The 22,592-nt window shown below is 32.3% G+C and overlaps 1 protein-coding gene and 1 long non-coding RNA gene across 5 annotated transcripts; one reads left to right on the forward strand and one right to left on the reverse strand.

Annotated features, from left to right (window-relative positions):
- Positions 1 to 1,745: 1,745 nt before the first annotated feature.
- Positions 1,746 to 11,353, reverse strand: LOC127703177 (uncharacterized). 4 transcript variants are annotated; one of them, XR_007982740.1, is made up of 7 exons: positions 11,173 to 11,352; positions 5,709 to 5,861; positions 4,857 to 5,052; positions 4,017 to 4,055; positions 3,317 to 3,474; positions 2,932 to 3,112; positions 1,746 to 1,911 (listed from the first exon to the last, which is right to left on the reverse strand). It is a non-coding gene; the product is annotated as an uncharacterized LOC127703177 (long non-coding RNA). The 4 variants fall into 4 exon arrangements; XR_007982741.1 differs by lacking the exon at positions 11,173 to 11,352 and adding an exon at positions 10,726 to 11,166; XR_007982742.1 differs by having other exon boundaries at positions 1,885 to 1,908; positions 11,173 to 11,353.
- A 9,093-nt stretch (positions 11,354 to 20,446) lies between these two features.
- Positions 20,447 to 21,544, forward strand: LOC127702787 (leucine-rich repeat LGI family member 2-like). Its single transcript, XM_052207090.1, has 2 exons — positions 20,447 to 20,673; positions 21,136 to 21,544. The coding sequence occupies exons 1-2, from the start codon at positions 20,447 to 20,449 to the stop codon at positions 21,542 to 21,544; spliced, it is 636 nt and encodes a 211-aa protein (XP_052063050.1).
- The last annotated feature ends 1,048 nt before the right edge of the window (positions 21,545 to 22,592 follow it).

Genomic DNA, 22,592 nt, shown 5'->3' on the forward strand with positions numbered 1-22,592 from the left:
CTCCCTTAGTATTATAAAGTAATATATATTTTTTGGTTAAATTTCTCTTTGTTTGTTAAAAGTCCCTTAATATCATAGTGTCATATATTTTATGGGTAAATCTCCCTTAGTATTATAAAGTAATATATTTTTTGGTTAAATCTCTCTTTGTTTGTTAAAAGTCCATTAATATCATAGTGTCATATTTTTTTTGGTTAAATCTCCCTTAGTATTATAAAGTAATATATTTTTTGGTTAAATTTCTCTTTGTTTGTTTAAATTCCCTTAATATCATAGTGTCATATATTTTTTGGTTAAATGTCCCTTAGTATCATAAAGTAATATATTTTTGGGTTAAATCTCCCTTAATATCATAGTATCATATATTTTTTGGTTAAATCTCCCTTAGTATAAAGTAATATATTTTTTGGTTAAATCTCCCTTAGTATTATAAAGTAATATATTTTTTGGTTAAATCTCCCTTAGTATTATAAAGTAATATATATTTTTGGGTTAAATCTCTCTTTGTTTGTTAAAAGTCCATTAATATCATAGTGTCTTTTTTTTGGTTAAATCTCCCTTAGTATAAAGTAATATATTTTTTGGTTAAATCTCCCTTAGTATTATAAAGTAATATATTTTTTGGTTTAATCTCTCTTTGTTTGTTAAAAGTCTATTAATATCATAGTGTCTTTTTTTTGGTTAAATCTCCCTTAGTATAAAGTAATATATTTTTGGGTTAAATCTCCCTTAGTATTATAAAGTAATATATTTTTTGTTTAAATCTCCCTTAGTATTATAAAGTAATATATTTTTTGGTTAAATCTCCCTTAGTATTATAAAGTAATATATTTTTTGGTTAAATCTCTCTTTGTTTGTTAAAAGTCCATTAATATCATAGTGTCTTTTTTTTGGGTTAAATCTCCCTTAGTATAAAGTAATATATTTTTTTGTTAAATCTCCCTTAGTATTATAAAGTAATATATTTTTTGGTTAAATCTCCCTTAGTATTATAAAGTAATATATTTTTTGGTTAAATCTCTCTTTGTTTGTTAAAAGTCTATTAATATCATAGTGTCTTTTTTTTGGTTAAATCTCCCTTAGTATAAAGTAATATATTTTTTGGTTAAATCTCCCTTAGTATTATAAAGTAATATATTTTTTGTTTAAATCTCCCTTAGTATTATAAAGTAATATATTTTTTGGTTAAATCTCCCTTAGTATTATAAAGTAATATATTTTTTGGTTAAATCTTTCTTTGTTTGTAAAAAGTCCATTAATATCATAGTGTCTTTTTTTTTGGTTAAATGTCCCTTAGTATCATAAAGTAATACATTTTTATGGTTAAATCTCTCTTAGTTTGTTAAATCTCCCTTAATATCAGTATCATATATTTTTTGGTTAAATCTCCCTTAGTATTATGAAGTAATATATTTTTTGGTTAAATCTCTCTTTGTTGGTTAAACATCCCTTATTATCATAGTGCCATATATTTTTTGGTTAAACTCCCTTAGTATTATTTTTTTGGTTACATCTCCCTTAGTATTATAAAGTAATATATTTTTGGGTTAAATCTCCCTTAGTATTATAAAGTAATATATCTTTGGGTTAAATCCTTTTTTGTTTGTTAAAAGTCCCTTAATATCATAGTATCATATATTTTTTGGTTTAATGTCCCTTAGTATTAGTGGGGAGTTGTCTCATTGGAAATTATACCACATTTCCTCATTTTTGTATTAATATATTTTTTAAACATTTGAATGATAAAAATTATTTTAAGAAACATTATACTTACTTCCTTCCCTGTATGGATGTTGAATAGTCGAGACCAGCTCTTTTCGGCATCCATACTCTACCTCCTCTGCTGTTGAGGCTGCATTCACCTGCAGCAGGGTAGATTTAACCCCCAGATAGTTTTCTCTTTAAATTCTTCTATAATTAAAATAACTGTTTCCTATAGGCAATTCTGTCAGTGCTCAAATTTAAAAAAATAAAATTAACATTGCCAAGCACAATCATAGATAACCCCTTAATGGTAACCTGTGATTTACATAATTTTGTTAATATATGTCCTTTTTGTCTACATTTGTATACTTATGTGCTACTCTTTTATCATACTACATTATTTTGAAATTGATTGTAACACCAGATTGTGATCATATAAATGGTTTGTGAATTGCAAATATAAAATCTTTTCAAACAAGCATTCTGAGAGTATTGCATGGCAATACATAGTCCCCTACCGGTTAAAAATTAATTGTACTGGAACAAAATGCTAACTTGATCTATAACTGGTCATGGTGTAAACTATACAACAAATATCAAGTCAATATCTTCAAGCATGACGAAAAAAAGTGTGGAAAACTGATAATTTAAGTGAATTTTCTAAGTCCAAGGACCATAACTCTGCAAAAAATCATCAAACAGAAACGAAATTCAAACTTGGTCTGTAACTTGTCATGATAAAACAACGTACCAATTATCAAATCAAAATCTTCAAGAATGACGAAAAAAAGTGCAGAAGACTGAATATTTGAGGGAATTTTTTAAGTCCAAGGACTATAACTCTGCACAAAATTATCAGACCGGAACAAAATTCGAAATTGATCTGTTACTTGTTATGATAAAACAACATACCAAATATCAAATCAATATCTTCAAGCATGAAGAAAAAATGTGTGGAAAACTGATTTGCCGGACTGACAGAAGGACAGACGGACGGAGTGCAAACCTAAAGTCCCCTTCGACTTCGTCGATAGGGGACTAATAAACAGGTTGAATTTTATACTTGCTTTATAATGATTTAACATATAGAACTGTTTAGCAAAAAGGATTTCCAGTAGGGAACCTCATTAGGTTGGATTTAGAGCAACAAACAATTCTATATTCTATCTGTAATAGAATGGTATAAAATGATGAAAAAACAAATAAATGAATATATTGTATTCTTACATATTTTGAAAATGGTACTATATCGTCCACCATTTTCAGCACTGAAGCCAGCTTCAGTACCACAGCCATATCTTCATTTCCATAGAGGATAATGGACACTGCATTATAAATGCAATTTCCATTTGCTGTGGACTGGTAAGCTGTACGTTCCCCTATGGAAAGTGGTATAAAGTCTTTATACCTGAAAAAAAGGACATCTCTAATATTACCTGATTTTCAAAGAATATTAACTATAAACAAAGCAAGATAAACAAGGATTTATTTCTAATCTTGATGTAGGATTTAATTAAGGCTATATTGAAAAATCATTTTAAAACCAGCACTTACATGTAGGTTATCAACTCAAATGCTATGCCCACTAGATGAAACTTGATTAATAACTTACTTTTTGTTGGTATCTATTAAGGTGTTGGGCCTCCAAGTATTTGACAGGGTGTCTGGAAAAACAGGAATGTAATCCCAAATAACTTCTGCCAAACCCCACAAATCAAACCACAACGTAATCAAACACCACACTTTTAAACATTTTTCTTCTAATGTAATCTATATAAATATAAATGAAAACAATTGTTAAATGAAGGAAACAAATTTAAAAAAAAACAACTGTTTGTTACTATATATGTGATCAATAAGTTTTAGCAATTAAAAACATTTCAGACATTTCGAAATAAAAACCAAGGAATTTTCTAAGCGCAGCAAGAAACAAGGAAATGTTTTACAGTTATACACAAATGACTTTTTCAAATAGGTGAAGTGCTTGTAAGATCTCAGAATATACATGATACCATTTTTCAAGTGTGTCTCTTATAAAAATGCATCATTTATTATATTTGTCATTTATTTTGTCATCCTGAACATGCATGAAATATTCAACACTGGATGTTTAGCAACCAATTTTCAATCAATCAATAATTTTTTTGTGTTAATGGTATATACCCAACATTTATGTTTCAACTGACCAATTTACAGCTTTCTTTGTACATTGTATTTAGTTAAAGTATAAGGCCATTACAGTGGCCTCTATGTGTAATGGTTTAAAATAAACTTCAATTTGAGCATTATAAAAAATTTAAGTTATATTTTACCTCTTCCATGAAAATTGAGTGTATTCTTTCTCTTTTCACCTATAAAATACACTTCAATCTTTAAATGTTTTCAGTGCATATACTTTTATATAAAAAAAACCCACACATTTTGTAATATTAACAAAAACATAATAAAAAATGAAGAAAAATTTTCCTGCTACTTAATATCTCCTGTTGCTAAAAAAGTAAAAGACTTCCTTAAAAATAATGTGACTGTTCATATTGATTTTCCTACTTTACCATGTTGTTTACCGAGCCTGGAAAATTTAGGTATGCTCTGGGTGAAGTTATCAATCGTTAAATAAACTTATTCTAAAAGGATAACAGTTTAACACTGTAATTAGATCTTTAAATATTGTTTATATTGGAATAAATATTGACTATTCCATCAGTAAATTAAAATCACACTAAATATATATGCACATCTGTTGATGCCTGTATCGTGTTATTTCACAAGGTCATGATTTTCTCTAAATGTTAATGACTGTTAATGATGTATTTACACTAAATCCAGTGTAATTCATTGGTTGTCGTTTGTTGTCATAATTGTATATTGTTTTGTACACGAATCAGGCTGTTAGTTTTCAAATTTAATTTAACATTTGTTATTTCAGGGCCTTTTATGGCCTGATAAGCGGCATGGGTTTTGCTCATTGTTGAAGGCTGAACAGTAAACTATAGTTGTTAACTTCTATGGCATTTGGTCTCTCGAAAGTTGTCTCATTGGCAATCATACAACATATTTAATTTTTTTTTAATATACATGATATATACAATGAATGACTTTAATTATATATGAAAAATTAAAAGTTCCTAAACATAAACAGACATAAAAAACACCTGTATCGAATGATCTTCATATCTAACGTGTGTTTCCCCCTACGGCTCTTGCCCTTTCTCCTGTCTCTTGAACTATTACTCCCCCTTGTTCTTCATCGGTCTCCTGCACTACCTTGTCCCCTTCCCCTGTTTCCTGAGGCTCTATTTGATCATGGTGGCCAGTTTCTATACATTCTTCTTCTGTACCATTTATATACTAAAAGATATTCAAAAGCAAGTTGCATTACAACTGATTGAGGAGACTACAAAAGTTGATGGATGGTGTAAAAGATAAGTAAAATAATGATTGTTAATTTTAACACTGTTCCATCAAAAGATTATGCCCATGGAATACACCAATTTTAAAATAGTTAAGTGTGTTGCTGAAAGAACAATTAAACCCAAAGAGCCTGTATCTTAAAAGAAATATGTAAATAACATAAATATAAGCAAAAGGCATTACAAAGGATTAACTGCCCAAGGGAAAAGAAATGGGTCAACATGCTGATGTTTTCTAAGCCAAAGGCTTTCAATATTACAATACACAAGAATCACTGTACATTAATAACAAAACAATGTTATACAAAAATGGCATATAATACAATAATTCAACACTGTAGGGATATATATATTCAGTAATCTGATGACAAGTCCATCAAAGTTTTGATGTATGACATGTCATTTACTCTTGCTTCATAGCCCCCTTTATCAAGGTTAAATAGAAACTTACTATATCCTATCAGTAAGTTATAATGGTAAACCATTAAGAATGTGCTATTATAAATGTTTTCAACTTACAAGGATATAACAATGGAAACCATACGTTATTAATATTAAAGAAAGGAAAATACATAAAAATATATTGTGTCATACTAGATAGAGAAGTCAGTGGTCCAGCTGATTGGGATATCAGCGATCTCATGATGCCAACATCCAAATCATAGACCTGAGTTTCCAGCACAGAAGAGGATGGTATCGAAACAATATTATTATCATCTGGAGCCTGATCTGGAGTGTTGTCTGCCTCTGAAAAAAACCCACTTTATCAGTATCATAAAATTATGGTTTAACAGCTTTAAGTTACAATATGCCCCTTTTCCCTCCCACTAAAAAGATTTATAAATACAGGTAAATATTTATATGTGTGATTATAAATACAGATATAACATAAGAGTTTTACTACAATAATTTCAGTAATTTTACACATTACTAATTGAGGTAAAAATACTTATCGTCCATGCAGAAAATCTAAATAAAACAATTGTATACTTAAATCTTCCATATTAAAACATTACATTATGAAACATAAGAAATATATATAAATAAAGAAAAATTACTTCCCTTTGTCAATCGTAGACTGGTTCTATGCTGGACAAAATAGGCTTTTGACCACTCAGCATAAGTTGAAAGTGATATATCAGCGTTTTAACAAATTTTTATTGAAAAATAACTTCAGTTATCAAAAGTATTTAGCTTAAAAAAATTATTAAATGATTTGAAACACTTAAAGGTTACACACATAACGCATAGATACATTTGCTCTTTCCACTAGATCTCCATTGTCATTAAAAATTAATGTCCCTCCTAAGGAAGACAACCAAAAAAGTTCTCTAATTACAGAAATTGGCAATCAGACTAGTGGTCCATGGTCTTCTGTTTCATTGTGGTATAAGAGTCTATGATGTGTTACTTACAGATATATAGGTCCATGGTCTCATGTGTAATATGCATATAAGACCATGGCATGTTTATGAGTCTAATTGGTCCATGGTCTTATGTTTCATTGTGGTATAAGAGTCCATGATGTGTTAATAACTTATGTATAGGTCAATGGTCTCATGCTTAATATGTATTAAAGAGACCATGGCATGTTACTTACAGTCTAGTTGGTCCAGGGTCTTCTGTTTCATTGTGATCCAGGATGTGTTAATAGATATATAAATTATAAGTCCATGGTCTCATGTGTAAAATGCATAAAAAGAGACCATGGAATGTAACTGACAGTCTTATTGGCCCACACTCTACTGTTTCTTTGTGGTATAAGATTCCATGATATGCTTATAACAGATATATAGGTCCATGGTCTCGTGTGTAATGTGTATAAAATAGACCATGGCATGTTAATGACTGTCTAATTGGTCCATTGTGTTCTGTTCCATTGTGGTATAAGAGTCCATAATGTGTTACTAACAAATATATAGGTCCATGGTCTCATGCGTGATATGTATAAAAGAGAAAATGATATGCTTATAACAGATATACAGGTCCATGGTCTCATACGAAATATGTATAAAAGAGGCCACAGCATGTTAAGTTCTAATTGGTCCATGGTCTTATGTTTCATTGTGGTATAAGAGTCCATGATGTGTTAATAACATTTGTATAGGTCCATGGTCTAATGTGTAATATGTATAAAAGAGACCATGGTATGTTACTGACAGTCTAATTGGTTCATTGTCTTCTGTTTTATTGTGGTTTAAGAGTCCATGATGTGTTGATAACAGATATATAGGTCAATGGCCTCATGTGTAATATGTATAAAAGAGACCAGGGTATGTTACTGACAGTCTTATTGGTCTTTGGTCTTCTGTTTCATTGTGGTATAAGAGTCCATGTGTTAATAACATATGTATAGGTCCATGGTCTCATGTGTAGTGTGTATAAAAGAGACCATGACATGTTACGGTCTAATTGGTCCATGGTCTTATGTTTCTTTGTGTGTTGAAAACAGATACATAGGTCGATGGTCTCATTTGTAATGTGTATAAAAGAGACCTTGGCATGATACAATCTAATTGGTCCATGGTTTTATGTGTTATTGTGGTATAAATGTCCATGATGTGTTAATAACATATGTATAGGTCCATGGTCTCATGCGTAATATGCGTAAATGAGACCATGACATGTTACTGACAAGTCTAATTGGTCCATGGTCTTCTGTTGCATAGCTTTATAAGAGTCCATGATGTGTTAATAACAGATATATATGTCCATGGTCCATGGTCTCATGTGTAATATGCATAAATGAGACCATGACATGTTACTGACAGTCTATGGTCCATGTTTTTATGTTTCTTTGTGGTTTAAAAGTCCATGATGTGTTATTAACGTATATATATGTCCATGGTCTCATGTGTAATATGTATAAGAGACCATGGCATGCTACTAACAGTTTAATAGTTCTATGGTCCTATGTTTTGTTGTGGTAAAAGAGTCCTTCATGTGTTTCTAACAGATATATAGATCCATGGTCTCATGTGTAATTTGCATAATAGTGGAAATGGCAGTCAACAATATCTAGTCTGATTAACCATTTTACAGTCTTAATAAAAAAAAAAAGTGCAAGTAAGGGGGGGGGGGGCGTACGCCCTCTACGCCCCCTCTGGATCCGCCACTGACCAGTGCTGATTATTCCCTCTCAAGGTTATAAACTGTTTTTTTAAATTTGAAAAATGTTATCATCATGATTATTCACAATCCTAACCACAGCCCAGTAAAATTTTCCTCAAAAAAGCCATCATTAATTTATAGCAGACAAATTTTCTGTGTTTATTCATTCTGGATCTTACAAACATTTTTAGTGGTTGTAATTAATCATCTCAGAGTTCTCGAAATCTTTTTTTTTCTGGTGGTCATTGGGACCACCAAGACTAAAAATCTGGTGGTCCTGTAATTTTACTTGAATTTATCAAACACCTATTACTTAAATGAAAGTCATTGCTCAATATATATAAACTCCATCCTAGTTTCTATGTTATATATTTGGTTGTTTTCAATGAAATTTTGAACTTTGCATTGTTCACTAATTTTTATACTGTGTCAGTTTGATAACATGTTTGATTTCATTTTTGTTTTATGTCTCATTCATAATACTACCTGTAGAATACCTGTAGAGTCGTTTAAGGGCTCATGTGTAAGGAATTTCAATAAAAATTTGTAATAAAAATAATTTATCACTAGAACTGGTACATAATATCTTCCCAATGATGATCAAGTTGTATTTTAAAGTTATCAACGGTCTTTGCAGACACAACATTTTGGGTAAACTGTTCCAATCGTTTATAATTCGTTAGGAAAAATGTCTTTTACGAAATGATGAATTACATCGAGGCTTAATAAGTTTAACAGGTTGGGTGGACTCAAGTAAGGAAAAGTGGGGTATTCCCTGTTTTCATGTTACACCCCAGTTTTCTGGTGTTAAAAAAAAACCAGTATACAGGGACTTCTTTTTTCCTATTTTATGGTATGAAATCTACAAAAGTGCACCTTTTACATCTGATAACAATGTTTTATGTTAGCAGGTGATTTTATTAGTTCAAAAATCAAACTAATTTCAAGTCTATGTGGTACTCAACTCACAACAAAACAACTCCTTTCTTCACCAATTCATACCTTGATCATCAATAATTCAATTATGAGATGACAAAAAGATAGGTTAATCAATTGGGCATTTAAATTCAATGAATAGAAACTTTCAATAGAAGTGAACATAATTCAGTAATGGTCAGTTACACCTGGAGCATGCATCTTGGTCAGTTGATTCCTAAACAAAAGATTTGTATGTTTTTGAGTTCTAGAAAAAGAAAGGCCTCACTTATTCATGCTTTGTTGTTCATGAAATACTCTAAGTATTTACAAATACTACTGATTCATGCCATAAATTGAAATAGAAATTGGAAGTCCCTGTAAACTGGGATGTTCCCTGAAAACAGCGAATACCCCACTTTTCCTGACTTGTTCCCAACCTGTGTCCACTACAACCATTTACAGTGAAAAGTGCGTTAAAATTAAGAAATAAAAGAAGTCTGATGTTTATTCCTCAGCTGCAATTTTTGTAATATAGAAAAAAATGTTCAGTCTCTGTCTGTTCAAATACAAAGTCCTCTGGTTTAGCAACCCCTTTGAACGAAATGAGCCATGTAGATGCCATGATGACTTTTACGTCTGGTTATTTTTCAAAAGTATTACCGTAATTTTAAGCTAGAGGCTACAAAAGTTAAATTACAGTAGTAACCAGTTCAAAAACTATCTGAATACCAAAGAAACCGACGACTGGTTCTTTTTCAAATGTAGTACCGTAATTTTGACCTATACAGTTAAAAGTGTTTACATTAGCAACCAGTTCAAAGCTATCTGAATACTGAAAAGATGTGAAAACAAAAGTGAACAACCACCAAAATGTTGTCGGTCATCAGGACTGCCACTGCACATGCAATTTTCGGTCCTGGCTGATTTTTGGCGGTCAGGACTGATGATTTTCGAGAACACTGTCATCTTACAAGTTACATAGAAGATATATATGACTGCCCTCCATTAGTTATGCTTACTTAACTCAGTTTGTATAGCAGTGGCTTACTATGGCAGGGGTTTTAGGTTCAAATCAAGGCTGAATCAGTAATTTACTTTATCAGACAAATCATGCTTTCCGGTTACAATCGATGTCTAACTAAAAGACCAAGGGTGTTTAAAAGTAAAACCTACAGCCAGAGTAAGTGTTGTTGATATTGCCCGTATGTCATTAGGTATGTTGACGCGGGGGAGTGTAGCCGTGCTTCCCCTTCGGTACCTCGAATGACCAAATAATACCGTTATTATCCGAATAACACTTGAAATTTTAATATTAGCACATATTGATGACTTTTAAACATTGATTATTAAATGATATTATATTATAAGTGTATTTTATAGCTTAAAAATGATTTACAGAAAGCAGGTAAGTTCATAAAGATCATTATAAATATAGTGTGTACATCCAACATGGCGACCAAGGAAATAACAATGGGAAGAATAAAAGAATGATTGCATAGGATCCCTCAACCTGTTCATTTTAGACCACAAAAGTGGAGCCCTCACGCCACTTCAAGGCATTACCCCTTCCCCTTAGTCTCACCTTGTCAATACTTAACCATGTGCTTGTGGATTACTAGTTTAGCTGAGTTGGTAGAGCAGCGACTTTCTTCTGTGCAATGGGTCACAGGTTCAAATCACGATTGGTTCAGTAATTCATTTTGAAAAGCAAATAATGATCTCTGGGTTACGTATTATTACTATAAATCATAGTTAATCATATTAAGTTAAAAGTCATGTACAGCTGTGGGAGCGGTACAGCCTCTTTAAAAGGCAAATCCTATTTATTGTCGCGCGATCTTTTTATGCCTTATCCTAGTCTTTTCTTATATTTTTTCAATTCATTTATGTCATTGTTTGGGGTATCTGTAGCCGTAGATAACTTCAGTAGGCGACGGTATAAAACTATGCAAATAACTTTTGTAAGTGCTTTTTAGAGAAATCCAATTAAAAAAAACATCACTGTAAGTTTCCTCTGCCACTAAAATACCTAATTGTTCTCCTTCTTCTGACTTGCCACCGCTTAAAAACACAGGGGTTTCGATGCAGGACCGTCGCCATCTTAATTACAGCTTCACCATAATGCATAAGTATCTGCATCTCCGATTGGCTCCCTGAAAGTGACGTATTAGATATCTTTATTTGGCATTTGCAGGATATTTCCCAACTATCTAGTGCATATATAAGACTCAGATTATTACATGTATTTGCAAGATGTAAAATATATCTTTCACATTTTTTTTAGTTTTAGGTTCCACCTACCATTGTAGAAAACTGATTTCATTGCGGCTAGTCTGTAAAAAGGATGTCAATTAGAGAAGCCAATACTTTTGGGACATTGATTTAAAAACAACAAATAGCCGTCTATTAGAGGGGTACAATGTAACTTATTAGTCGTAGATTTGGAATCTTATTTCATTATGAAGTCAGATTTGGACATCGACCTAAGTAATGGAGGTCGATTAGAGACTGGACGTCCATCTGAGTCTTATATATGTATACATATATAATTATTGATTCAGTAGTGATGGTAAATAGACACTGATAAGTCTAATATCATTTTATAGTTTTGAATGTTTGTTCACCAGTTTACTATGATTAGGTGGAAGTATGTTCTTATTTCAAACAGAGGGGCACTCAGCCTATATCAATTTGTGCATGACGCGATTGTTATTTGCTAGGTAACGAATTATTTTACCACAACTTTGTAAAAGTTTTAACCGGTGTATATACTGAAAATACGAAAAAAAAATCATGTCATTTTCAGGACTACTGATCCATCCATGTAGTATGGCATGTTTGTGAGATGTGGTTAATATGGAGGATGGATGTTCATGAAGGACCTGTAGTACAAAGTATATCACTGGATTGATCTCTTTGTCTAAGTGTATTATTAAAGTGCTTTGCTTTGAGCTCCGTTCATTGTTATGCAAATCATTCTTTGTGAAATAAAGATTGGACAGCTGACAACTCTTATCTGCACAAGGAATTGTTGAAGTAGTATCCATTCTATGTAAGTAGTAATGGGGCATTTATATACATTTGAACCAAACAATTTTTGTCCGAAGCCAAATTAAAAAAAAGGACAAATTTACCAAACAATACTACTCGTGCTACTAGTAATATGATGCTAGGTGGTTTTGTTACATTTATTTTAGACATCTGTACTGCCAACTGACGACTCAGTCCTGAGTGTAAATGGTCATTCAGTATGTAAAAAAAGGAAAAAATTCCTAAGGCCTATCTGGCCTTATTGATTTCTAAATTTAAATTTCATTGTTTAACATATATCATTCATTCGTTAATTTCTTAATTTGTGTGAATTAATAGTTAATTATAGCACTTTCATACCACAACAAAAGTAGCGTACTGTACTGGTATCACTTATATTTGTATTCACGTAACAAAAAAATCTTGAAACAAGAATATTTTTGCAATACCTTTTTCATTTTGAATATTATAACTTTTTAGACAATTAGAATATATTAAGTAGATGTTCATATCCAATAGAAAGTTTATCAGTTAACTTTTGTAGCAGTTATATGAGTCTTTGAAGCATGCTCACAAAGGTTCTTTTGTTGATATCATTTTCATGCTGGTCAAAACCTTTTTTTTTACTTTGACCATGCTTTAGAGAAGACATTTTCGAAGAAAGAACTAATAAAAAATAACACAGAAGTTTACTTTCTTGCTCATCTAGCCCCAAGCATCATGTCAGGCATTTTCATTACTTAATACCATTAGATATCTTCTAATCTGAGAAATACTTTGAAATCTTTTACTAATGATACTGGGAAGATCGTCCACAAAGTAACATAAATAGAACCATACAAATAGTACATGCATGAATGCTCTCATATACCATCTCCAATATAAAAATTCACATCATGCAGAAATGAACCTAATGTGTTCCTCTCCTAGCTATCTAAAATCAAAGGTGTGGAACATATTCTATCATTATCATTTAGTAATCAATCATTGTCAATGCAATGTCTCCTCCATGACAGTCTTGAACATTAAAACTAAATATCAAATAAACAACACTGCTAATGTTATAAGTGTTTGGCTCAGGTTGGCTGTCATTGTGCAACATAGTTTAATATAGATCCCTATGGAAAAAAACAGAGAACTCCTTTTGTCAGAAAACACTGTCAAACATCCAAACATACTATCCACACCGATCTGTGTCCACACTTGTATTATGTACAAATAACTTTATATGATGTGCAAATGTCTTTATGTTATGTCCCTTATTTTATATGCAAACATCTTTATATGATGTGATCTTGTCATTATATTATGTGGTTCGATTTACTTCATTATATGGTATTAAAACGTCGTTATATGATGTGCTTTCATCGTTGTTATAGTCAATGAACATGATTACGATTAGAATGATTACTGTCTACGTCAAAACTGATTCCGATCTGCTTCTCTGAAATTACTACAAACCCGCTCAAATCTGTAGTTATCGTTTGGAAAATGAGATTTTGAAAGAGTTTAACCTTGGTACGTTGGTATCGCGTTTTAATGATGAAAAAATTACAGCAGATATATTTGTAAAATTATCAAGATATGAGTTGCAAAGTTTAGGTGTAATTGATGGATCTGCAATAATGAACCTTCGGTTAAAGTACCGAGCTCCTGGAGTTTATAGAAGAATGAGACAGTGCAATTTAAAAAAGATCAACTTTCAAACATTTCGGGGGATGATTTAGACTTATTGATAGAGGAGCTAGTGGATGAATTTCCTCGCTGTGGCGAAAAGATGATTAAAGAACTTTTAGTTAAAAAGACAGCTATACAGGTATACTTTTTCTCTCTTTTTGAAATGCCACTTTATTTTGATTAATTTCCTATACTAATTAAATCACAGTCATTTTTAAAAGTAGTTCCTAACAATAGCTTTAAACCTTTCTAATCATGCATACTAATACCGGAATTGATGAAAGAAGATATGGGATTAACTTCGACTCAGGTCATAAATTTGCGCGTAAAATTCATAATGCTTGTGCGTAGCTTTTTACATAGGTAAATGTACATGGTCACAGGACAATAATTTTTTTGCCTCCCCTTTTTTTTTTATAAAATCCGTAATTTCTTTGTTTTCTATTAATTTCAATTATGTTCCCCTTTTTTCAATACTATATGAACACAAATATACTAGAAATAACTTGTATTTGCTATTTACTCTCAATTCCAAGTATAATATCCACAGCGGTATAGAACTTCTAAAATTCGGGCCCTGTCAGAAAGAACTACAAGAAAGTTGTACATATTTTAAACAAAATAGCTTCTATGCATTGCTGTAACTTTATCAATAAGTAAAATATTTGGGTAATGTTGGTATCAAATGAAAGTTTACAAACTTGGGATAGAACCCTTGTTGAAAATTTATTTAAAATAATAAAAAAAAGATGAAAATAATAGGAGGGCACATTTGCCTTGTTGTTCAGATCAGAAAGTACTACAAACTCCCGGGAACCAGTGCGCTCTAAATTTGGAATTAAAAGTCAGGATTAGGTATAGTTTTGACATGAAATGACTGCCACTTTATTCAAACTTAAGACAAAGTAGCCATTAATGCTTGAAATTGCATATTTTAACATTGAAATCAATGGGGCTACAAATTAGTGGTTTTATTCCTGATATATTATACAGAGACCGCTGTGGATAGTAAACTTGGAATTGATAGTAAATAGCATATACAATTTATTTCTAGTATATTTTGAATTGATAGTAAATAGCAAATACAAGTTATTTCTAGTATATTTATGTTCAGAAAATACACAAAAGATTTGTCCTGTCCCCAAGTATCTATGCTTTTTACTACGTCTGTGCACATTCATTTACCAGATCCAACTAGACATTAAACCGTAACATAACAGGATAATCACACAAACATCCAGAGGTCTTTGGAACTTTAAATTTTATTTAATAGGAAGCCGCTGTAACTCACCAGGGAATTGTTCTAAAGGCGTCTAGAGATTGAAAACATCGTCCAGGTTGATTGATTTGCTTTATGCCGCATCAGCACAAACTGCTTTTTTGCGGAGTTCCTCTAGACTCAAGGCACCGAACTGTTAAAAGGCTAAGGAACCGACCATTTATCTTTTTTGGAGGAATGAGTGGGTAGGGTGTTAATTGTCTGATTCTAAATTTCTTGAAAAAGACTTTATTTGTCTCAAAAAGGGAGTGAAAAAAAATAGTTTGTTTCCATTGAAAATGAGTGGAAAATAATACAAGGAAATAAAATAAAAAGAAACATGTTCCTGCATGTTATTGAAAAAGAAACAATTTATTTCGATTGAAGTCGAAAATTATGTTTGTCCTGAGTCCAACAAAAACATATGCCCCCACCCACAAATGATGAATAGTCGGTGCCTAACTGAAATTTTATAAAATGCCTTAATTTATTATTAAGATTTGAGATTTAGGATGTTTGAAATATTATTTTTCAAATAAAGTCCGGTTTTCCAACAGTTACTGTCATTGTGTTACAGGCCTGTAAGGCCATGTGAACTAGTCTGGCCTTTTAGCATACGTCTTTAAGCATACGTCGTCTGTAAACATTCACATTTTCATCTTCATAATTTATTCATTTATTAAAAATGTTTAAACTTGGCTTTCTTATGTGTATTTGTGTCACCAGACAACTACTTTTTTGGTGGTAAAAAATAATTATACTCCCACTATAGGAGCGAGGGCAATATACAATCTTCTTGTAAATCTGTCTGGCTGTCTGTCTGTCTGTCTGTCTAATAGTCTAACAGATAATTATTTCTCAGAACCTACAGAAAGCAATGAACTCCTTATTTGGATAGCATCTCAACAGAGATGAATGCAAACGTATTATTGCTTTTAAGATCTGTTGGACACATATTTCCGATTTGCTCTTACTTTCAATTACGAGCTGGTGGTATACTTAGCCTCAACAACATGTTTTGATTGAATTTGCTTCTGATTTTTTTCACAGCTCAAGTTTTGGTTTAGATGGTGTCATTGTCCTGTCACAGTAAAACAACAGGGTTGAATACAGGTGCCCTGAAGTGTTCAACATGGGTCATCAACGCAGAGAGGAAATCCCGCACCTAGAGGGGGCTTCAGCTGGCCCTTAAACAATAATTATGCTAGTTCAGCGAATTGGACGCTACACTAAACTCCGATACATACAAATGAACCTTAATAAAAAAAACACACACACAAAATTAAAAAAGGCTAGAGGTTCCTAGACCTTCCCCCTATACCTTTAGCAGATGTGGAAAAAACAACCACACTAGCTGCCAGTAACTGCAACTACTCTCGGATCTGTACCTAATGTCTTTTTGCTGTTTGGATGTATAAGTACCCGTCCACGTCCACTCTGTGTTTTTGTTAGAAGTATTTCTATTTGTATCCATCTGATGAGTTAAGCCTTTTTCAAATGATTTTTATAGTTTGTTCTTATTTTAAACTGTTACACCACTGTCCCAGGTTAGGGGTCGGTGTTGGCGCCTTCAAACTAGTTTAACCCCGCCACATTCTGTATGTGCCTGTCCCAAGTCAGGAGCCTGTAATTCAGTGGTTGTCGTTTGCTGCTGTGTTACATATTTGTATTTCGTTCATTATTTTGTACATAAATTAGGCTGTTGGTTTCTCGTTTGAATTGTTTTACATTCGGGGCCTTTTATAGCTCACTATGCGGTATGGGCTTTGCTCAATGTTGAAGGCCGTACGGTGACCTATAGTTGTTAATTTCTGTGTCATTTGGTCACTTGTGGAGAGTTGTCTCATTGGCAATCATGCCACATCTTCTTTGTAAAACTCAAATTAAAAGATGTCAGAGTCCGATGTAAGAATAGGTAACAGAAGAAACTACGCAAATGACAATAATAAACATAAACAAATAAAGGACTACTAGCAGTAACTGCCATGCAAGCTCCAGGCTAGGAGTACTATTAACGGGAATTTTGCATTTCTTGAACAATGAAATCTGGGGATATTTGATCAAATAAAATAATGCTTTTACTGAGTAACAGAACATATAAAAAGTATTCTCTTTTCTAACTGGAGGTTTTGTTCTCAAATAGGATTTTTATCTTCAATAGGATTTGTTTTTTCTCCGATAGGTTTTTTTCTCCCATAGGAGGTTTTTCTCTCCCATAGGAGGTTTTTTTTCTCCCATTGGATCTTTTTCCCCTTATGATTTGCTTTAATCTCCCATTGGATTTTTATTCTTCCTTAGGATTTTTTTATCCCTAAGGATTTATTCTAATTCCTTAAGATTTTTTTATCCCACAGGATATTTTTTCTGTAATGAAATTCCTAAGGATTTTTATTAATCCTATCGGATACTTTTTATCCTACGGGATTATTTCATTAGAAAAATATCCCAAAGGATATCAAAAATATTCTACGGGATTATGACTTTATCCTATAGGATTTCTCAAAATCAAAAGTTTTTGGCGGGGGTTGTATTGCTCAGTCTTTAGTTTTAATTTTCGTTCAGTCAAGTGTTTGTGAACTCGTTCAATGGCAAAATATTAGACTGAAACGTGTTTGTGTGTGTGTTGGGTTGGGGAGGGGGGGGGGGGGGGATTTCAGAAAGTGAAAAGCAAAGCAAAACATTTTCTATAGTCAAATAGTCTAGAAGTTAGTTCAATTTGTCCTGGCTCCTACGCCCCTTAGCACTATATTTCAATTTCTGCATTTAAGCATACCTAGCAATGTTTCGATAGACTTGTCTTTGATTTTTCAATAGCTACGCTTACGCGGTCAAATTAGAGGGGAGTTAACTCAAATATTGATCTAGAAAATTAACCGTATTCATATCATTTATTATTGGTGTCATCATGTGAACTTTCATATTCACCTCGTAAATGATCAACCGCATTATTCGTTAGATAATAAAATTACAAATGAGATAACAATTTCAAACAGTGACAATAAACTATAATGGGAATAGTAAGTTATTATTACTTGAATGGTATAAAGCGCTGCATTGAAAAAACATTTTCCAAGTTCATCAGCTATGAGACGGCTAGTTTTTAGAAAAGCTATTACTTGTTATTGTTGTCATCATGTGAACTTTCGTATTCACCTCGTAAATGATCAACCGCATTATTCGTTAGATAATAAATGAGATTACAATTTTAAACAGTGACAGTGAGCTATAATGGGAATAGTAAGTTATTATTTTATATTAAAACCCTGATTAAACGGAGTAGTCGGGCATAAGTCAATAAGACAGCAGCCCAAAGACAAAAATAATCAAAACGACAAGAAGAGGGAAAACTTCAGTCTTTCGACAACAGACAGGTGTTTATGTAAAACAATAAATCGTGTTTGTTATGGGCATTGCACAAGATCATGCATTCCTGTTTATGACGATGATGTATGAATGGGTCTACAATCTGTCTTTTGTGTTTTGTATCGATCTGGTGAGTTAAGCCCTTTTCAACTGATTTTTTTTTTATAGTTTATTGTTATGTTGTACTGTTACACCACTGTTACACTATTAGCTCTGCCACATTATGTATGTGACTGTTCGAAGTCAGGAGTCTGTAATTCAGTGTTTGTCGTTTGTTGCTGCATTTCATATTTGTTTTCCGTTTACTAGTATTGTTTTGTACATAAACCAGGCCGTTAGTTTTCTCGTTTGAATTGTTTAACATTAATTTTGTCATTTCAGGGCCTTTTATAGCTTACTATGTGGTATGGATTTTGCTCATTGTTGAAGGCCGTACGGTAATCTATAATTGTTAACTACTATGTCATTGGGTTTCTGTTGCAGAGTTATCTCATACCACATCTTCTTATTTTTCATATTTGAAGTACACTCACCGATATTGGATTGTAGGATAATATGATTTTAAATCAACAGGTTTAGCAATTTCAGATTGCTTTCAACAACTGCAAACATTTTTTGATAAAGTAAAGAGTTTTTGTATTTAATTATTTGTTATTTATCATACCGTTACTTTTGAGGAAAATTGTGTTTTTCCGTAACTAATTCTAATTGTATGTTATTTTATGTATTTGTTTTGCTAATTCAATTAGAGTTGATAACACGTCTTTGATAATTTCTATTCGATTAATTCAGAACTTTTTTACTTGAGGCAATTATGAGTTTGACAGTTCATTGTCGGATCCAGGGAGTGTTCCGGGGGTTGGAACATTTTTCGATTTATTTATTTATTCTTATTTATTAATTATGTGAACGTTTCATAATGTTACAGGGGTTCGAACCCCCTTTCAAAATTGCTGGATCGCGCCTTTGACATATTGTATAATATATTGTTGAAGACTCTATGATGACTTCCAGATGTCTTATAGCTGTTTGTGTCGTTAGGTTGCTATATTATCTATATATTACTAGTATGCTTATATAAGATTAAATAAGCTATTTCAATAAAATGGAGCAACCGATCGCGACTGGTAAGGGCTAAACCATTTGATTTTCTGGGGAAGAGGATTTTGAAAACGAATATCCTGGCCTGGTAAGAGCTGAAAATAAATAATCTTGCATAAGGAAGGATGCAGCACAAATGCAAAAAACAATTGTGTACAAAATGAAAATAAATTTTCGCGCGGATTGCGTAGCAACATTCAGAAATAAATAGTCAATCCGCAAAAGATATTCTCTTATAACCATTAATTTTCGACTACTTTAGTAGCCATCAACAATCTAGTTAATCATTTGCTTAACAGATTTATTTGCAATGTTTCACTAAACATATATTTAATGTTTAAATTGTAAAATCAAACAAGGACTTCGATTTTCGAACTGTTGGTTTTTTTCACTGTTTTGCTTTTAACGCCACATTTTTTTGGTTATCACGTGTCCGATGTAAACCACAGATCATTGATAACGAACTGAAAAACTCTTTGTTTTAAAGTAGATTGAGTGCACCTTACCACTCAGCCCTATAGTTTTTCAGAGCTTACAGTGTAATAGGAAAGCAGCCTAAATCATGGTTATAAAATAAACAAAAAACATCATGAAGCTTTTGTTAGTTTCTACTTCTGTTTGTTCTACATCATTTTATCTTTTTCAGGTTATTTTGATACTGTTTTTCTTTCTCCCCTTAATGAAGTGCGACAGCTGTCCTGCTCCGCCACAATGTAGTTGCCAATATAATATAATCTACTGTAATCATTTAAATCTGACTGATGTTCCAGAGTTTTCGAAACCAGTCAACGAAAATATGACATGGGATATTGAACTGCATAATAATAAAATAAAAAGAATACGGAATGGCGCTTTCGAAAACCTGAAACTTGAAATGCTTCTTATATTTGCCAATGAGATTGAAGTTGTAGAGGAGGACGCTTTCAGTGGAAGTGAGGACACTTTGTATGTCCTCCATCTGTATAATAATAAACTGACTAGTTTTCCATCTGCTGTTGGTAAAATGAGGAAGCTTATGGGTTTACATATCCATAATAATCCTATATCTACAATCAGGGAAGATGTTCTTAGAAGCGTTTCAAGCACATTGTCCGGAATTATGTTTGGTGATACAAAAATGTCATCGTGGCCAAATTCTTTAAACGTTTTGTCAAACCTGGATTCAATAACGATTGAAAATTTAAACATCCCACGAATTCCAGACGATGCATTAACTAATTTTCGCAACCTGAGTAGTTTTGAGATGATTTCAACGAATGTCAGTAACATACCATCTTCTCTTGGTGATCGCTCATTGTTGGAAGATATAAATTTAATAGATAATCCAATGCTTACAACTGAAAGCTTTGAACCTAAAACATTTATCAAACTTCCTACCCTTATGCGAATGACGATTATGCATAGTAGTATAACTATTTTGCCGAACATCTTTCGTAAACTTAATAATTTGTTTATGTTGCAGCTAGAGAACAATCCTATTACATCAATTCCGGATAACGTGTTTCATCTGAATTTCTCCTCTAGTTTTTGGTTTATGACACTAAAGAACACATCTTTGACCAGTGTTCCAAATGCTTTATCAAACCTAACTAGTCTCATTCGACTTGATTTTATGACAAGCTTAATAACGGAAATTCAAGATACCGATTTCAGTAAAATGGATAAACTAGAGAGAATGTATTTCACAAACAGTCCATTGCATACCGTGTCCGACAATGCTTTTCATGGACTTAAGTCATTGAGGTATCTAACTCTGGATAATACACATCTAACTGCCGTACCGAAAGCAACGATGAATCTACCATCACTTTTAGAGCTAAGTTTATCAAATACCAAAGTTGTTTGTACATGTACCAGTCTAGGATGGATTAAACAATGGCCTAGGCACAGTGAAGTGGAGATATACGGAAGTTGTTACAACATTAGGATGACGATTGCATTATATGTTTATAAAGAGCTGCCAAAGTGTTAATACATATCTGTATTAAATGTTACAGTGATGCAGGGAGTTTATTTTTTTTAAGCTATTACCTTATTATGATCACATATAAAAATAAGGAGATGAAATCTGATTTTCAATGTTCTTTTTCTTGCGAAAAATGGTCTTACTTACTTAATCATGTTTATGTAAATGAAAGATCATTTGACATTTTGTCATGATATACTTTTGTTAATATTTTAAAATTGTGTGTCAAAATGTTCTTCTATATAAAAAAAAAGGAAAAGATCTCTTCAAAAAGCCCAAACAGTCATAAAAAAAGGATTAAAGAAAGAGAACACTCAGGCATGCAAAACATCCCAATACATACAAAAACACTATTAAAATAATTTAACTGAGAACGCAGGAACATTTACGTGTTTTCATGGAACTTATCCCTTGTTAAAAAAAGACGGCCATTGTAGTGATAATGAGCTGTCATGAGACCTTTTCAAAACAGTTAATCTTATTCCGATTGTGTCATTTCGAACCTACTGGCAAAGTGAAAGTAAAATGTTGAAAGAAAAATATTTGTTTACCTTATTTACATCATTTTATTTATTTTGATTTCTTTTATACTAAAATCAACTTTATATTATGTTCTGCATGGTTGTCGATGCGATTTTTCTAAATTTCAACTAAACGCTAAAAACATTTCACCAAAAATATTTTGTGAAATGACAGCCTAGAAACTTCTTTTTCTTCCGGTAAAGTATAGGCCTTCCAGGGGAGTATTATCGTACCGTTGACTTTAACATACTTGATGCGAGAAAAACATTGTGGAAAACGTGCATATATATACAGTGCAGTTGTGCTCCATTAAAATCTGGCTAAAACGACATCACTGTCTATAGTATCTGGACACCCTGCACACCTTGTTTGTATGACTCAAGGGTTGTGCATGATACTAAGGACGCTGGTAGTCCATTCCAGATTCGGATTGTTTTAGGGAAGAGCGAATGCCTGTAAACATCAGTCCTGGAAAATAGTACCAAGAATCTGTCATGATGTCCCCGAGAGTGGATGTTAGTGGCATTAGATG

Source organism: Mytilus californianus, unplaced genomic scaffold (genome assembly GCF_021869535.1).
Source record: "Mytilus californianus isolate M0D057914Y unplaced genomic scaffold, xbMytCali1.0.p SCAF_5, whole genome shotgun sequence".
In the NCBI taxonomy this organism is placed as follows: Eukaryota; Metazoa; Mollusca; class Bivalvia; order Mytilida; family Mytilidae; genus Mytilus; species Mytilus californianus.